The 16,331-nt window shown below is 37.4% G+C and overlaps 1 protein-coding gene across 2 annotated transcripts; it reads left to right on the top strand.

Moving 5' to 3' along the window:
* The first annotated feature begins 2,301 nt into the window (after positions 1-2,301).
* Positions 2,302-16,331, top strand: slc6a1l (solute carrier family 6 member 1, like). Of its 2 annotated transcripts, none has more exons than XM_084909549.1 (15): positions 2,302-2,856; positions 4,846-5,205; positions 5,309-5,440; positions 5,986-6,086; positions 7,675-7,784; positions 7,895-8,027; positions 10,316-10,450; positions 10,535-10,638; positions 10,737-10,861; positions 11,674-11,786; positions 11,927-12,058; positions 12,372-12,474; positions 12,804-12,904; positions 14,142-14,309; positions 14,786-16,331. In XM_084909549.1, exons 2-15 carry the CDS (start codon positions 4,965-4,967, stop codon positions 14,879-14,881), a joined length of 1,794 nt encoding a protein of 597 aa, XP_084765675.1. In that variant the 5' UTR covers positions 2,302-2,856; positions 4,846-4,964; the 3' UTR covers positions 14,882-16,331. The 2 variants fall into 2 exon arrangements, with proteins under 2 accessions (XP_084765675.1, XP_084765674.1); XM_084909548.1 differs by having other exon boundaries at positions 2,302-2,860.

Below are 16,331 nucleotides of genomic sequence, written 5' to 3'. Positions count from 1 at the left end.
TTTTTAATGATATTGCACAAACCAGTGCGTAACACTATGCACAACATTTTTTGAGTGTCCCTCCTTAAACTGGACAGTAAGCACATAAATAATGTAGCATGTGCTAATTAGCACACAGCTCAAGGTACAGCTGAAGCAAACGGGAATGTGCTTAGCTTCACTGTTAACTAGTCCCGCATGCTGACATGCCAACGTATGCTAGTTAGCACAAAACCCCTAAAGTAATTGAAATAAATATAAATAAACGTAGTTTTACTGGAGTATGGTCATGAATGTACTTTTTACACAAAAATGATTTTAACCCGTAGCCTTCGAGATTCATGGTGGGGGTGATGTTCCATTTCAAAGACTCCTTCAAATGCAGCCTTCTTTTCCTGAACTTCAAAGGATACATGATGGTACCACTTGGATTTATAATCAGCACCAATCCATGCGTCCATTAGAGTTTCATTTCAAAGTGAACTAATTCTGATATTTCACTATGAACCAAAGCTGGGAACTTTGTTTCCAAAGGCCTAATTTCTCAGGTTTGTTATGTGTGAGTCATTACTTTGCTTTACTTTCCTGCAATGAAATAATGCTGAGTCATCACAGAGACAACCACTTAAACAGAATAAATCAGACATCCCTTATCTATTGACCCCACAGGATTTACTGCAACAGAACGCTGTCTAAAGAAAGTTTCCAATTTACAGAGTTTAACTTTTTTTGAAACAGCACACATGATTTATTTTTGAATTGTATATGAGCCATTTATCAGCTTTTTGAGAAACAGTTTGTCGCTACGGGCACTCATTAAGTGGTGACAGGAGCAGTGCTCATACATACAAATGACTTTACCATTGAAGTTTATCTAAACATGCAGAGTCAGCAAATGTCTAAAGTACCCTACTCGATAAGGCTGCTGTTAAAAGATTATAGATTTCCCATACTGTAAATACAATGCATAAATATTTGAAGATGCTCAACAGTAGCTATAAGACTACTGCACTGAACTGCATTTGTACAGCCAACAAGGACCACTGCGGCACTTTCATGGTGATAAACTGTACTTTTGGGCAGCGTGATAATCTCTGCAAAACTGCAAACTTCTCCCTTTATGATTATGAAGTGTTTCCTCTGTGTTTTGCAACCTTCTCTGCCCTTTTCCTCATTGTGTCGTTTAAAAAGAATGCTGACATTTATTTTATTATGAAAAAGTGTGTCTAAAATTAATCAAATTGTAAAATAATCCTAACAACTCTGGTAAAGAAAGCCCTTTTAAAAATGTATTCACTTATTTTGATATTCAGCCTCTGTTGTCTACACAATCGCTCTCAATTATCTTTGGCAATAAATGCCCTGGAATTATAATCAGGCTGCACTGATCATGGGGACGCTGTAAACAGATTGATGAAAACCAGCTTTGACAACTCCAATCCACTCAGTTATCATCATGTGGGTCCACATGGGCAATAAACCACAGCAGAGATTACGCTGAATCTGTTCTTGATGGGAACAACTCACTATGGGTGTAATTAAGCCTTAATATGATCTAATCTCTCACTTTTGAAACCCTGAGTCTATCAGCGATCCTGATCCACCAGCAAACCATCGGGCATTGTGGGAATGTTCATTAGTCACTGTAATTGGCTGGTAATAGAATATCTGGATCAGATATTAAAGCCAGGAGGTTACCTGCCAGGAGACACAAGAAATTCACGTCTCTTATCTAATTCCATTATTAATAACGGCAACAATGTTTTACTGTCACTTGAGTAATTAAAAATACAGTGTGGATAACATCACTCTATCATTATTGTAGCCTTTTTGTGCACTTTTGCGGATGTCCTTTTCCAATAAGAACAAGGCAGTATAGGCAGTAGATCCTAAAAAGCATGAAAACAGTCTCATATATATGTATTTAAAGAAGACTCACAATGTGACACACTCTTGCTGGAATGAGCAGCTGACCTTAATATATATCATTACCAACTTTATGACTCTCCACTTGTGCTTGTAAGCGGTTTATTTAAGATTCATTGTGAGGATGAGCTTTAATAGCAGAATGTGAATTTGTGAACATGCCTTGGGTTGCTGCTTTACTTAAAGATGCACTCAAAAACTGTTTTACTGCCATGTTTTACTGAAGCAGCAAGCACATGATGTTGTGTATTTTCATACACACGTCCCTTTTGGTTACCCTATGAACGATGGTCATTTTTCAAACTGGCTGCAGAAATGAAACTGATTTTATACACCCCCTGTGTCCTATAACCCCTTCAAGCGAGGACATTGCAGATGGATATTAGGTCACTTTCTGCATCAGTGTGGTCAGAGTCTGATACTGGCATGACCACATTTGTGATCATACTTTTCCAGGGTCTCTGCCAGCAGCCATTGCTGGATTCATTTTCCAAAACTCCATGAGCTCTTTCACTGATCAGGCACTTCTCTGTTGGGAAATACCATGGTAACGGCGCTGGCAAGAGCTGACCTTGGCCATCATAACAAACACATATGCATAATGCACAAACACACACTCTGCTGCTGCTGCTGCTAGAGTTCCCCACCAGAGCTAGGCAATTGACATACTGTATCCCCCATGGCCACGGGGCCTCACTAGTCAGAAGTGAACAGTAATCAAAGTAGACACACAGGTCGAACTTTATTATCAACCACTCGATACCAGCTGCAAGTCCTCCAACAGACAGCACACAGGAAAGAACAATTTGGATTTTCAGACACAGGGCATGGAGGATTGGTTTGAAACTTTTCAGCTTGATCCTTTTGGATGTTGAACTGAAGTTTCAGAACTTTAAGACTGCAAGTGTGGCACTCTGAAGCTGATGAGCTGACAAAGGACGTGGAAATCTCGTAGGTAGGACGGGATTCATTCCCTCTCTTTCACACTTTGTTTTTCACCGTTTGTCACTGAGTCATGAAAATGGCAAGATAAACAAGCTAAACTGCACTTTTTTAATGGCTGATTTTGTAGCTGCTGGGAAATGCTAAACCTTTGTGCTAATGCAAACCAAAAAAACTGGCACCTAAAAGGTCTGTACTGTCAAAAAAAAAGAACAAAAAATCTTTGAGATTAAATGGATAACATCCTCAAAGGGAATGTCTGATATTTTTATATTATTCCTTTGCCTTTGAAAAAACACTTGTTCTCACCTAGACAACTAGTTGAAAGTGAATATCTGATCATTTCATGGTGTTCTGCCCACTGAAATTAGATTAAATTACATAGTGTGGAACATGGTACATTTCACAGCATGAATATTTTTTGTATCCATATTGATTATATAACATTTTGCTTGTTTTAATTTTTAAAAGACCCAACTGCTCGTTTTTTAATCTGAACATGTCACTATGTGTACTCTTTATGATATTTAGTACATGGTTACGAAAGGTTTCCTCAACATCATCAAAGGCTAGAATATAAACGAGGCACCTATGAATTATGGCTTTCCATTATGTTAGTTAAAGTACTATGAAAAAGACAGAAAACATTAATTCCAATAACCAGTGTCACATCACTGAGGAACTGCAGTAAAATGACCCGGAAAAAACAAATCAGAGTTGAGCAGAGAATGTCTTGTTTTTCCAGGAAATATACCAGTAAACAGTGCTGTAATGTTAATAACCTCCAGCAATTGGCATAAAACAATTTGGACATTTTCTGGGCCAATCAATATTTGCAAGCATGAAACAACTTACACCCAGTGCTTAGATTACCCTTACCATAAAATGCTATTCAGGCATGAAGAGATCATTCCACAGCCAGTAAATGAAAAATTATTACCACAAAAAGCAGGTAATATTCTTTGGGCAGACAATAGTGTGTGACCAGCACCAGCAGGTGTAGATAACAGTAGGAATTTCTTGAAATTGTCATCATTTTGGTATTTCGGTGACCCAATGTGAACTTGACTGTGGTGGACTAGAAAGAAAGGTGCAGCAGGTTTGTTGGTAGTGATAAGAACATGTAGTTCAGTCATCTGGGTGCTCTAATAAGGCCAGTGGTGCATGCCCTGCGCTTTTTTGTGGCTTGAGTTGGTATACCCAAGTATAGCACTTAGATCAAACTCTTTAAAAATTATGCTTGTGTAAGTTATTTTAATATACATTTTAATATTTAATCTATTATATATTATTGGGTGCTTCATTTATTTATTTATTGCAAATGTATTAGACCACCACCCAAGATTTATCCTACAGCTGCCATAAATTTACATTATTGGTAAACTATATATTTATTTGTGTTTCTGCAATGACTAACCCAAAATCACAAAATGTTAGTTTTAATGCTAAAATATAATTACTGTTGTTATCTGTGAATTTTCAAATGTGCTATTTTATAAAAAGGCAGAAGAAAGTAAAGCACTTTTTTTTGGTTTAGGATGTGAAATTACAGTTATTTATTTGCATTCCTGAAGAGAAAAAATAGTTTTAGCAATTAAATGTTACGTAGTACTACTCCTAGGGATCTATGGGTTAAAGTTAAAGCAAAGCAAGTCTGCTGTCTGTCTACAGAAGGCCTAGGTGAGCCTCGGACCTTCTAAGAATGCCGGGTTTGGTTTTTGTCCTTTTTTCGAATTCATATTTTCTGGAACTACAGATGTTTCTCAGTAATTTATGTGACAGCCATTAGCTTTAGTTTTCAGAGGCAGTTGCCCAAGTTCATAAAAAGGCTCTAAAAGACTATAAAACTGTTTCGGTGGCAATAAATTGTGAATTGAGTGGTATTTCCCTCCACTAAAATATATGCACCACAAAGCCACAAATATTTGTATTAAATAATAACAACAGCAACAAACTTCTTCTTCTCTACTTTCATTTTCAAACTTTACATGCGTCCAGTGTCAGCGCATCATCCTGAATCCATCCAACTGAGATCCAAACGCAGTGTGAGGCACTCAACCGCAGAGACACTACAGAAAGGTGGCTTTCTGACCCCATTGGTCCACAGTGGTCCCATAATGGGGAAGACTGGGCAAAGTACAGTGGACTTGAACTCCCCTTCAGAGGTCAAACAAGCAGTTCCCTTTGAGGAGCTGGATCGTGTGGCGCCCCCTGCAGATAATAAGAAGAATGTGGAAGAGCCTCCTGACAGGGGAAGCTGGAAGGGCAAGTTTGATTTCCTCCTCTCATGTGTGGGATACGCCATCGGTTTAGGAAATGTGTGGAGGTTTCCCTATTTGTGTGGCAAGAATGGTGGAGGTAAGAGCTATGCAATTTATTAGAACTTCAGAGTTTTTCTAATTCCTGTATACAAGATCTTACCAAATATATTTTGTTTGTCTGTTTGATATGTTTGTATCAGGGGCCTTCCTGATCCCATACTTTATGACACTGGTCTTTGCTGGGATACCGCTTTTCTTCCTGGAAACAGCTCTGGGACAGTTCACTTCAGTTGGAGGACTTGGGGTGTGGAGACTAATCCCTATGATGAAGGGTAATGTATAAAGAAAAATATGGATTTACATTTCATTGTGTACATTTAGAATTCACCCATGTATATTCTGAGTAAGGATTATGAGCATCGTAAAAGCTATATACATCAAAAATCGGCATGATTTTAGTGACTGAACTTGTTCCCATTCTGTGAGACCTTAATTACCTCCACAGGAACTTCCAGTGTCTTCTTATTCTTTCCTGCTCCTTTCCATATTATTATTATTATTATTATTATTATTATTATTATTATTATTATTATTATTATTCTCAGGCAGCAGAGACAGCAACAATGCCAGTGAGCGTGGTGCAAAGCCAAAAGCAACTGAGCATTAAAAACAGCACAATGACAACTCTGCCAATAATAGAGATGATGATGAGTTACACCATGTTAGTTTTTCTCTGTCACACAACATCATTTTTTAAATTAGTTAGTAACTTGTGTATCTTTCCCCTCTTCCTTTCTTTTCATTACATGCAACCTTGCATGTTAGCTGACCTGTAAAACATTGTATTGTGCAACACTGACACTTGTTCTCGCTTCAGGAGTTGGTCTGGCTGCAGTTGTTTTGTCCTTCTGGCTCAACATCTACTACATTATCATCATTGCTTGGGCGCTCTACTACTTATTCAACTCTTTTGGTTCGGTATGTTACATAATCCGTAGCAAACCTGCAACACAGAAAAGAAGTTGTAAACACTGTCATACATGCTAAGTTGAGTCAACCTGTGCTTGTCTTTGAATCCAGCATTTATGTAGCAACTTCATTAGTTTCTGGCCACGAGTACTAATCTCTGTTATCTCATATTCTGGTCTCCAGCAACTTAGTTTAGTCTTCAAGAACTATCTTTGTCATTGACTTTGTCTATTTGGTATCAAGTGAGCACAGTCTACAAATTTTGGAACAATTTTTGAACAAAATTCCTCAATATAAAACAGTCAAGACTTTGAATATCTCATTGTCTATAGTCCATAATATCATCAAAAGATTCACAGAATATGGAGAAGTCTCTGTGTGCAAGAGATAAGGCCAAAAATCAGCATGAGTCCATGTTAGCTTTGTGCCTTCAGGAAGCACAGCATTAAAAACCGGCATCATTATGTCATAGACGCAACATCCTCTGCACTAATGAGTAGAGGGACCATCTGGCTTGTTATTAGCACTCAGTCCCTAAGCATGCATCTTGCCGGGCTTTTGGACTGGGCTGATATTGCCAAAGCAATTGCCAAATTAGGAATGGGGAGCTTGCTACAAAGGCACTGTCAGTGCTAAAGGACATATGCAGGTTACAGTACAACATAAACTCCCATAACGATGAGCAAAATAAAAACAAAATATGATTTACGAGATTTTATTTCTGTTTTAGTTACATTTTACACAGTCCCCAACTCTTTTGGAATTAGGGTTGTTGGTCTTCATCAGCAGAAAAAGCTGTAAAACTTACTAAAATAAGAAAAGATAAAAAATAAAAGAAAAATTTAAAAGTTTAAGTTTATACCCTGTTTCACATTTTCCAGAGCCATCCCGTGGGCCAGACTGGAGTCTTTACCAGGCCAATTCTTGCCCCCGGGCCTTATATTTGACACCTCTTCCTCCATTTATTTTAAAAGTTGATGTAGGTCCAATATGAAACCTGCTAATTTTTACTAATCTTATAGTATGTTGGACTCAGTTTTTTTTTTATCCCATTTTCCAGACATACTTTTGCCACGTCGTCCATAAGTCCATAAGTAAGGTTATTTAGGATTTGTTTACCATCTTTCTCAGTGTGCAGTGGTTTTCTTTCTCTGCATTATCATTCTGCTTTGGTATTTCTCTGCATGACTGGCTGCCTTTAAGAAGCCCAATGGCAGAAATGTAAAGACTTTGCAGGCATGAGTTTCTTGTACTGGGAAAAATACGAAGCAGGAAAAAAAGGGTTGTCATTGTTGTTCAGTGTTTTTAGCTGAAGGTCAAAAACAGACTGAGTTCATTAAATGTCATTTTCACTGTTGGGTGGTTTGCCTTTCTGTCTCTGTCGTTGTTTCTTTTGTTTGGGAAAGTCTTTGTGGGGCTGTCTGTGTCTCAAGGAGACATGTTTTTTTTTTTTAATTCACAAAGTTTTGTGTTAACTCTGATGGTTTTTTGTATTGGGATACAGGTAATACATTTTGCAACAGTGCGTTTGCAGTTTTGATGATTTGTCCTCCTAGAACCTGTTTTTGTTCATGCATACTGTATGCTGTGTATGCAGGAGCTGCCTTGGCAAAGCTGTGATAACCCCTGGAACACGGAAAAATGTTTTTCCAACTACAGTCTGACAGACACCACCAACTTGACCAGCGCTGTCACCGAGTTTTGGGAGTAAGTTAATATGAGATATTCTGCACGAGAATGTATAGAGAGGTATATCTGGAAGCTCTTGGTGCTTATCGCAGTCTGGATTAAAAGAATGCCTGTGTGTGTTTCTGAAGGCGTAACATGCACCAGCTGTCTAATGGCCTGGAGGAACCAGGAGAGCTACGCTGGCCCTTAGTGGGCACTCTTGGGCTGGCGTGGGTTCTTGTCTACTTCTCAATCTGGAAAGGAGTTGAATGGACGGGAAAGGTGAGTCTCTCTGCCCCGGTTTCTTTTAATTCTCTTCTTCTGTATTGTTTAGGCTTTGTGTTTTCATCAGTCTCAGACCACTCAGTTTACACTGGCCAGTATTTTTATTAGCACCTCTTTCTGCCTCCCACTCCCTTAATATTAAAGCTTTAATCATGAAAACATGACCAGACGTTGAGCTTTTCATGATATAAACCTCATGTTGTTGTTGTTGTTGTCCGAGTTAGTGGGTGAAACCTAATAAAAGGAAACATGAATTCAGAGATATTAAAAGTTGAACATTTGGTTTTTTTTAGGACTACTAGCTGCAGCAGGCTATAAAGTTGGTGCGTTCAGCATATTTGAGAGTCAGATGCAAACAGTGGCATGGAAATAAAAAAAAAATCTTCATTTTTTTCTTATCTGACTGAAGCACCGATCAGCTGAAAATTATGTTTAATTTTCAGTTTTTGTTTAAATGTATTTAAATTTTTTTATGATTTCCTGACTCTTCTCTTAAATCATCTCTCTGTTTGAGTGCACCCTCTTTCATTACTAAGGTTTTATGTATCTGAATATAAAATCTAACCTGGTCCGTGGCAGATCATAAAATTATTTTAATAAAACTTCAAAGGAACAACAATGCTGCATATATTACAAAGTGTCATTATTTATGCATTTTTTATTTTATATTATATAACGATGCAGCAGTAGGGTGTGAAAAAGTGCACCCTCACTCACTCTCTCCATAGGAATTAAGAGGGTAAGTAGAAGCCAGGTTCTGCCAATCACATTCAATTGATTAATCATCAGCAAGTTTGTGCAAGTTTGTTCATGAGTGCAAAACATTTAAGACAGTTGCCAGTCTTCCCAAGAGTGGACCTAGCAAATTCAACCCAAGGTCAGATGGTGCAATTGCAGACAAACTGCATAAAAAACCAAGAGCTACATCTTAGCCTTAGTTAACATTTTAAATGTTAAAATTCATAACAGTACAATTAGAATAAATGACTGAAAGAGTTATGGCAGTACGGCTTAGTTACATCTAAACAAACTACAGGATTTCTGGAACAGATGAGACCAGTGTGGAGATGTTTGGCCACAATACCCAGTGCCATGCTTGGCAAAAACCAAACAAGCATATCAGCACAAACACCTCATACCAGCTGTCGAGGACAGTAGTGGAAGGTTGCAGCCACATTTTGAGTTGACCCTGAACTCATTTGTATAGCAAAATATTCTAGCATCAAATGCAAAACCATATGATAGCTAAAGGTTAGTCGAAAACGGGGTAGTTGATCCCGAGCACAGCAGCATATTTACAACAGAATGTTTGATGTAAAGAAATCAAGGTAATTCAGTGCCCAAGTCAAAGTCCAGACTTCAACCTGATTGAAGAGACTTTAAGAGAGCTGGGAGAAAATTCCTTCACAATGATCTGAGAGACTGAAAAGTCATACAGAAAACCATCACTTCAAGTTATTTCTGCTAAAGACATCTCTATGAGCTACTGAATCACTGGGTGCACTGTTTTTCACACACTGCTTCTGCATTTTGGTTTAGTTTTTGTTAAATAAATAATGATATATTAAATTGCATTTAATATAGAACCTGCTAAGAATCAGATCATTGTTTAGGATGTCCTGATATCTTAAACCTAAGAACCGAGAGACAGTATTTTCTTCCAGTTTCAGATGTTTGCATCCGCTGTCATTTTTCTGTGCACATCCAATCTCTCTTTTACCATTTTATTCAAATTGAAATAGAAATAGCTTCAAAATGCAAGATTTGACTACTGCTGGACAATTTAGAGGTGATAGAAAAATCTTCACTTTGCCTACTGCCTGGGATTTCAAATTACAGCAAGTAAAGTATATGAGGAGAAACACATTTACACATTCACCGCCAGGGATAATTGGATTTGAATGTGCGGCATCTGAGAGCAGTGAGAAAAACGAATTCCCCAATGGCCCTGGCCTTGATGGACATTACCAATTAAGGATAATCATCATGTACAAGAACTATGGGACACATCCTACAGATCTTTTGGCAAAGAGAAACGATGGAAATATTTCAGTAGTTCCCTTTTCTGTACACTGTTTTGCATCTCTTTTGATGTAATTATTTAGAGCAAATAGCATGTTTGCAATTTTGATAATTTGAAAAGCAAAGCCATCTCAATATCTTAACAGAAATGTATTTAAAAATATGCAAACAGCATACTCAGTCCTATAAAATGTTTTTGACTTTTCAACATTTTTAATTCTCTTTCATTTAAATAATTAAAAATAAATCATTCTGTCTTTCAGGTAGTGTATTTCTCAGCCACCTATCCCTACTTCATGCTGTTCATCCTGTTCTTCAGGGGGGTCACACTCCCTGGAGCCATAGATGGGATTCTCTTCTACATTACTCCAGACTTCAATAAGCTCGTCCGATCTGAGGTTCATAGTTTGCACAAATCCACATCTAATCACCCACGCGTCTTAACAAACAAACACCAGTAATTACACTATGTTGTCTCACAGGTGTGGCTGGATGCAGCAACTCAAATCTTCTTTTCATACGGACTGGGCCTGGGATCGCTCATCGCATTGGGAAGCTACAACTCTTACAACAACGATGTCTACAAGTAGGAGCAGGAAATCCAAAGTGTTGTAGAATCCTCTTTTGTAGATGATGCACAGACAATGATGCTCTTTTCTTCTCTGACTGATGTTTTCTCTTCAGGGATGCAGTCATAGTATGCTGCATCAACTCTTGCACCAGCATGTTTGCTGGATTTGTCATCTTCTCCATCGTAGGCTTCATGTCCTACATCACGAAGAAACCCGTGCACGAACTGGCAGCATCAGGTGAAAGTCATTTTTTATAACTTATAAGAAATTGTTCATTATTCAGATTTGATTACTTCTGGATTAAATATTTTTAATGTACATATTAGAAGCAATATGAAGTTTGAAACTAAAAAACATTTAAAAAAATAATAATATAATATTGCATACAGACACAGGCCATCGGTGGTCAAAGAGAGAAAAATATTTGATGTGGTTTTACTAAATTAAGCACGAATTGCTACTATGTGCAGGTTTAAAATAATTATTCTCAATAATGAGATGGTAGGGTCAGAATTTAGCATAAACAACATGAAAGCACAGATTCATCGTGCTTTGCATCAACAGTTCCAGCTAAATGCTATTTGTAATATTTTCTTGGCACACATTAGGTCTCTTAGTAACACCTTAGTACCAGCTGAGCATGTTTAAACGGCACAGCCTTCCTGAGTACTGTTTCTGACCATTTCCATCTATTTATGACCTCAGCCATCTTCTGATGGCTGCTTGCAACAGGATTATGTGCCATGTTATGAAGTTTGAATCACCATCTCAAATGGCCTCCGTAGTTACCAGATCTCAATCCAGTTGATTGGTCCAAGTTGGTGCAATCAACAAATCTACACCAACTGTCTGATGCAATCAAGTCAGTATGGACCAAAATCTGTGAGGATGTTTCCAGCACCTTATTGAATCTATGCCAGGAAGGATTAAAGTAATTCTAAAGGCAAAAAGAGGTCAAACTAGGTATTAACAATGTGTATCTAATTCATATAATGTTATAAGATAAAGCATTTATAATTTTAATAATTTGTCTCGTTTGCAATTTTTAGGTCCAGGGCTGGCATTTTTAGCGTATCCTCAGGCAGTCACACAGCTTCCCATGTCCTCGCTATGGGCCATCCTGTTTTTCTCCATGCTCATGATGTTGGGCCTGGACAGTCAGGTACCATCAGTCCAGATGTTGTAATAGAGATATTACATCTGATTAATTGGTGATTGCTATAAGTTTATAGATGAACTAAACTAAGATACTGGTGCTCTCTTTTAATAACAAACCACATTCTTCACGTCATCGTGTTTTAGTTCTGCACAGTAGAGGGCTTCATCACAGCTCTGATGGATGAATATCCCATGGTTTTGCGAAAGAGGAAGAAGGTCTTCATCCTCATTGTCTGCCTCATCTCCTTCATCGTCGGCTTCTCTAACATCACGCAGGTGCTGCACGAACTCTGCATTAGGTCACTATAAAATGAACAAAGTAAAGAGGGTTTTAACCATCCAAAGAATGCGTGTAAACCTGTTTAATATTATAAGAGGACGGTCTTGAAACCCAGCTCGTGTGAACTCTTGCGCATTTTTCCGACACAAGGGAAAAGAGCTCTTGCATTATGCATAATGACAAAACGATCTCACAACAACCTGCGGTGTACTCTCATCATGCATATTTTATTCAATGAAGAGAGGGATGGTAATATTTGGTCTCTAAAGTAGTTATGCGTGTTCCTGTATGTGTGTTGAAATCTCCTAGGGTGGTCTCTATGTGTTCAAGCTGTTTGATTACTACTCCGCCAGTGGGATGTGTCTGCTCTTCCTCGTCTTCTTTGAAACCATTTCCATATCCTGGTTTTATGGTAGGAAATCCATTTTCTTTTCATTAAAAAAAGAAGAATTAAAGCAAATATTGCAACTTGAAATTAAATGTAACCACATTGGTAATAATTTGAGTCATTCTGGATGAAATGTAACAATGACTCCAGCATTTAAATTTCCTACTTAGCTGTTCAACAGGAAATTACATCTATCTGCTACCCTTTCTGTGATAAATCTCTGCCATCTTGGCTTCCCTTCCCCCCACCCCCCCACTCCCCCCCACCCCACCACCATTATGGCTTTGTTCTGGCAGTCGCTCTCTCCTCATTAACACCAACACTCCCTTTGCCCTCCTCTCTTTATGCCACAGGAGCTGAAAGATTTTATAAGAACATCGAGGACATGATCGGCTATCGGCCATGTGGCTGGTGGAAGCTTTGCTGGATGATCTTCACACCTCTAATTTGCTTGGTAGGAGAAAACTGATTATGGATTTGACCTCTATGACCTTCACCTAGAGGTGCTTAATTCTTTAAATTTGTAATTTTCAGTCAGGCTTTGTTCTTCTGCCAGGAAATCTAGGGATCCATCAAGCTAAAGCACTGGCCTTAGGTAGAGAATTGATCTAATTTGTATTCTAATTTGTATTTGACCTCATGGACGGTCAGGTCCTTTGGGAAATCTTGCAAAGTTAGTCCTGTATTGAAAAAGAACACTGAGGGAAATTTGGAAGAAATTGCAAACTAGACAATGCTTTGATAATCTGATTGTCTAAGACTAAGCAGAATGTTATTTTAACCAGGAACACTGTTGGATAGTTTGTCTGTTGTCTCATGTGGTCTAAAAGAAAAGCTAATGATAATTAACCTTGACTGGACTGTTAGCATGCTAACTCACGCAAGTCAATAAACTACACATTGTACTTGGTGAACAGAGGTATTTCAGCAGGTATTTTTGTGTGGGTTAGCATGCTATTAGTAGTATTTTGCACAAAGCATGGCTAAGTCTAATGCTGCAAAACCCCATCAATCTACAGTATGTGCAAAAATCTTAAGTCAATACTTGTTTCTATATATTTCACATCTAAGGAGCTAGACCTTAGTGTCACTTTTGAAAGTATTTCAAGTTTAATCTCAAAATTTAAACTTGTATATAAAAAAATGTTTTTTGTTTTTTGTTTCTTACATATATTTGCTTCCGTTGTGCAGCCAAGTTTTCTGAACATCTGTTTTGGATTTTGGCTTTAATTTTCACTCTTTTTCAGTTCAGTCCTTGTACCTGATCATTTTCAGAAGAATTCAGGTTTTGTTGTTGCTTGTTAAGACATTTAACACTGACTCATTAAAAAATTAAGTTACACCTGACAGGGAGCAAAACAAAAGGCATCCAACATCCAAAGGAGAGCTTTGAATGTCCTTGAGAACTAATCCTGAATCCTTAGAAAAAAGTCACCAAATACTTACCTTAACATCGTTAGACTATTTTTTAATTTTTTAATTTTTACCTTATTTGCTGTATATCTATGTATGTTTGCACATGTTGAATAAACTCCTGCAACCATCTCCCATTTTCCTAGCAAAGTCTTGGCTCAAGACTTTTGGACAAAACTGCTAAGCACAAGTTTCCTGGCTTATCTAGACCCTCAGGTTATGAATAATTACTGCACTGGAATATACTGATATATGAATATCACAATTTTATTTTGTAGGGAGTGTTTACCTTTAGTGCCATTGAGATGACTCCTCTCACCTTGGGGAAGTATGTGTACCCCCTGTGGGGCCAAGCGATTGGCTGGCTCATGGCAATGTCCTCCATGGTACTCATCCCAGGCTATGTTATCTACATGTTCTGCAGCACCAAAGGCAGCATCAAACAGGTACAAACATTTTACACACCTCTCTCAGATTCTGATTTTAATCATCTCAGGCTAAAAGAAAATTATGCAATAAAGTGTTGAAAAGAGAATATACAGGTAACACATGCGATTAAAAATGGAAAAAGTCCTGGAAGGCTGAAGTTCATCTCGTATAAAGACTGTAGTTATTCAGGAAGAACAGAATTCATGGTTTTTGCTCAAGGCCGACATTATTATTCTGGTTTTAGGCAGGAAAGTATATTTTCGAAGATGTGCACTGCTTGTGACAGTAAATATTTACAAAGCAGCTTTACGTCTCCGCTGCTGATTCCTGTGAGATATTTGTAACTTCGGGCTAAAGAGCATATTTTGTTAACTTTTTACATTATTCATGTGTGAATGTGAGTACAATTTCACCCAATACTCTCACCCGGGTTCAAATCATAATCATTTAGTCATATTGTGATGTAACTGATTTTTTTTTTTTACATGTCTAGCGTTGGCGGAGGATGACAACTGCCCAGGAGGATGAAAGGCGATCAGGGCAGGATGAATTCACCCACACAGACAACGTGGGTGAAGCACCTGTCTAAACCTGATTGTTCAAGCTACAAAAAATCTGTCTGCCAGGACTTAATGTAGTTAATATTGGAAGTTAACAGTTTGATGGATGGATAGATGGATGGATGCAGTATTGTCTCTGGACTACACTGTCTAACCGTCCTTCAACTTGAGTTGAAGTAAATAAAGACGAATAAGTATTTTTGATATAGATATTGTTTCCTTTTCAGTAAAAGTTATGGCAAGCAAGTGAATGATACAGGTCACAATAAACCTGTATACAAAGGCCATATGTACAATAAACCATCATGAATGTAAATCCACATGCTCTTCATAAATTGCAGCACAATGAAGGCCTTTGTTTATAACGTTACTGCAAATTTAATGAATATTGTTGTACTGCGAAATGGAACTGTCTGGTAAAACTCGATTTCAAGTATAAAACTCTATTAATGGGGAACCCCAATATTTCATTTACAGAACCAACCAGTTACTGTGATGTAGTTATTCTCAGCAACACAGTATCGCTTCAGTTGTCTGTAGGTCACATTTATCTGACCAAGACCTAAAATGAAAAGTAATATTTCTCATGATAATCTTTACAATAAATAAGGAAATCTACACATGTTATTTACCATATGCTGTTTTTCAGTTAACACAGTTTTGAAATACCTGTTTTTAGTTTTTAATTATGTATATAGAAGTTAAGTATGTATATTGAAGAGTTTGATTAAAATATTAGAGAACTGTAAATATAATTGTTTTGTTATATTTATGCACTGTCTGTAAAACGTGGATGTAGGTCCAGGAACTGAGAAGTGAAGCCAATGTGGAAGTGCCTTAAACTTAAATTCATTCACCTGACCAGCAGGGGGCGACTACTCTGGTTGCTAGAAGAAGTTTGATTGTTTAATCTTTATTATAACATTACCCTGTTATTCAAGTAAACACTTTACTAATGGGTTTATGGTTTTAACCACTAGTTTTATGTCTTGCTTAATACAAGATAGTGTTTATTTTGTATATAGTGGTCAAATTTAGAGTAAAACAGATGGTAAAATAGGGTGATGTCAAAAATGCAGAGGCGGAAGTCAATAAACTAGTGGGTTGGATACATCCATATTTTATAAACAGTCTATGTTTGTATTAAGTGTATTTTTAAACTATGAAACTTTTCATGATAAATGTTTTCAAACTCTGTTTTATAAGGTGAATGTGAAAACCAAGCATCTTAAAAAAGAAAAGTAAAAGAAAAGACACTTTTTTCATCTCCAAAATTGTGTTTGGTTTTTAAAAGCTTCATTAAGCTTAATTTTATCAATACATAAAAAAACACCTAATGCTTAAGTATGTTTGTAAAACTTAAAATGACTGAATATAGTGAAGCAAGGTTTTCTTTGGACTGCAACTTTATGATCTGTATTAAAGACATACCCTGATATTGCTTCAGTGTTCATGTTAATAAAATGTATACCACTGGAA

Source organism: Perissodus microlepis, chromosome 17, assembly GCF_051167445.1.
Source record: "Perissodus microlepis isolate ML-2025 ecotype Zambia chromosome 17, ASM5116744v1, whole genome shotgun sequence".
NCBI lineage: Eukaryota > Metazoa > Chordata > Actinopteri > Cichliformes > Cichlidae > Perissodus > Perissodus microlepis.
Note: the sequence above shows the minus strand (reverse complement) of the source record. Positions and strands in the feature narration are given on the sequence as shown.

Bases quoted from the DNA above. Each gene is read 5' to 3' on its own strand.
- slc6a1l (XM_084909549.1), top strand. From the start codon at position 4,965: ATGGGGAAGACTGGGCAAAGTACAGTGGACTTGAACTCCCCTTCAGAG. The intron at 8,028-10,315 runs GTGAGTCTCTCT...TCTGTCTTTCAG, and splicing joins GAGTTGAATGGACGGGAAAG to GTAGTGTATTTCTCAGCCAC. The intron at 10,862-11,673 runs GTGAAAGTCATT...TGCAATTTTTAG, and splicing joins GCACGAACTGGCAGCATCAG to GTCCAGGGCTGGCATTTTTA.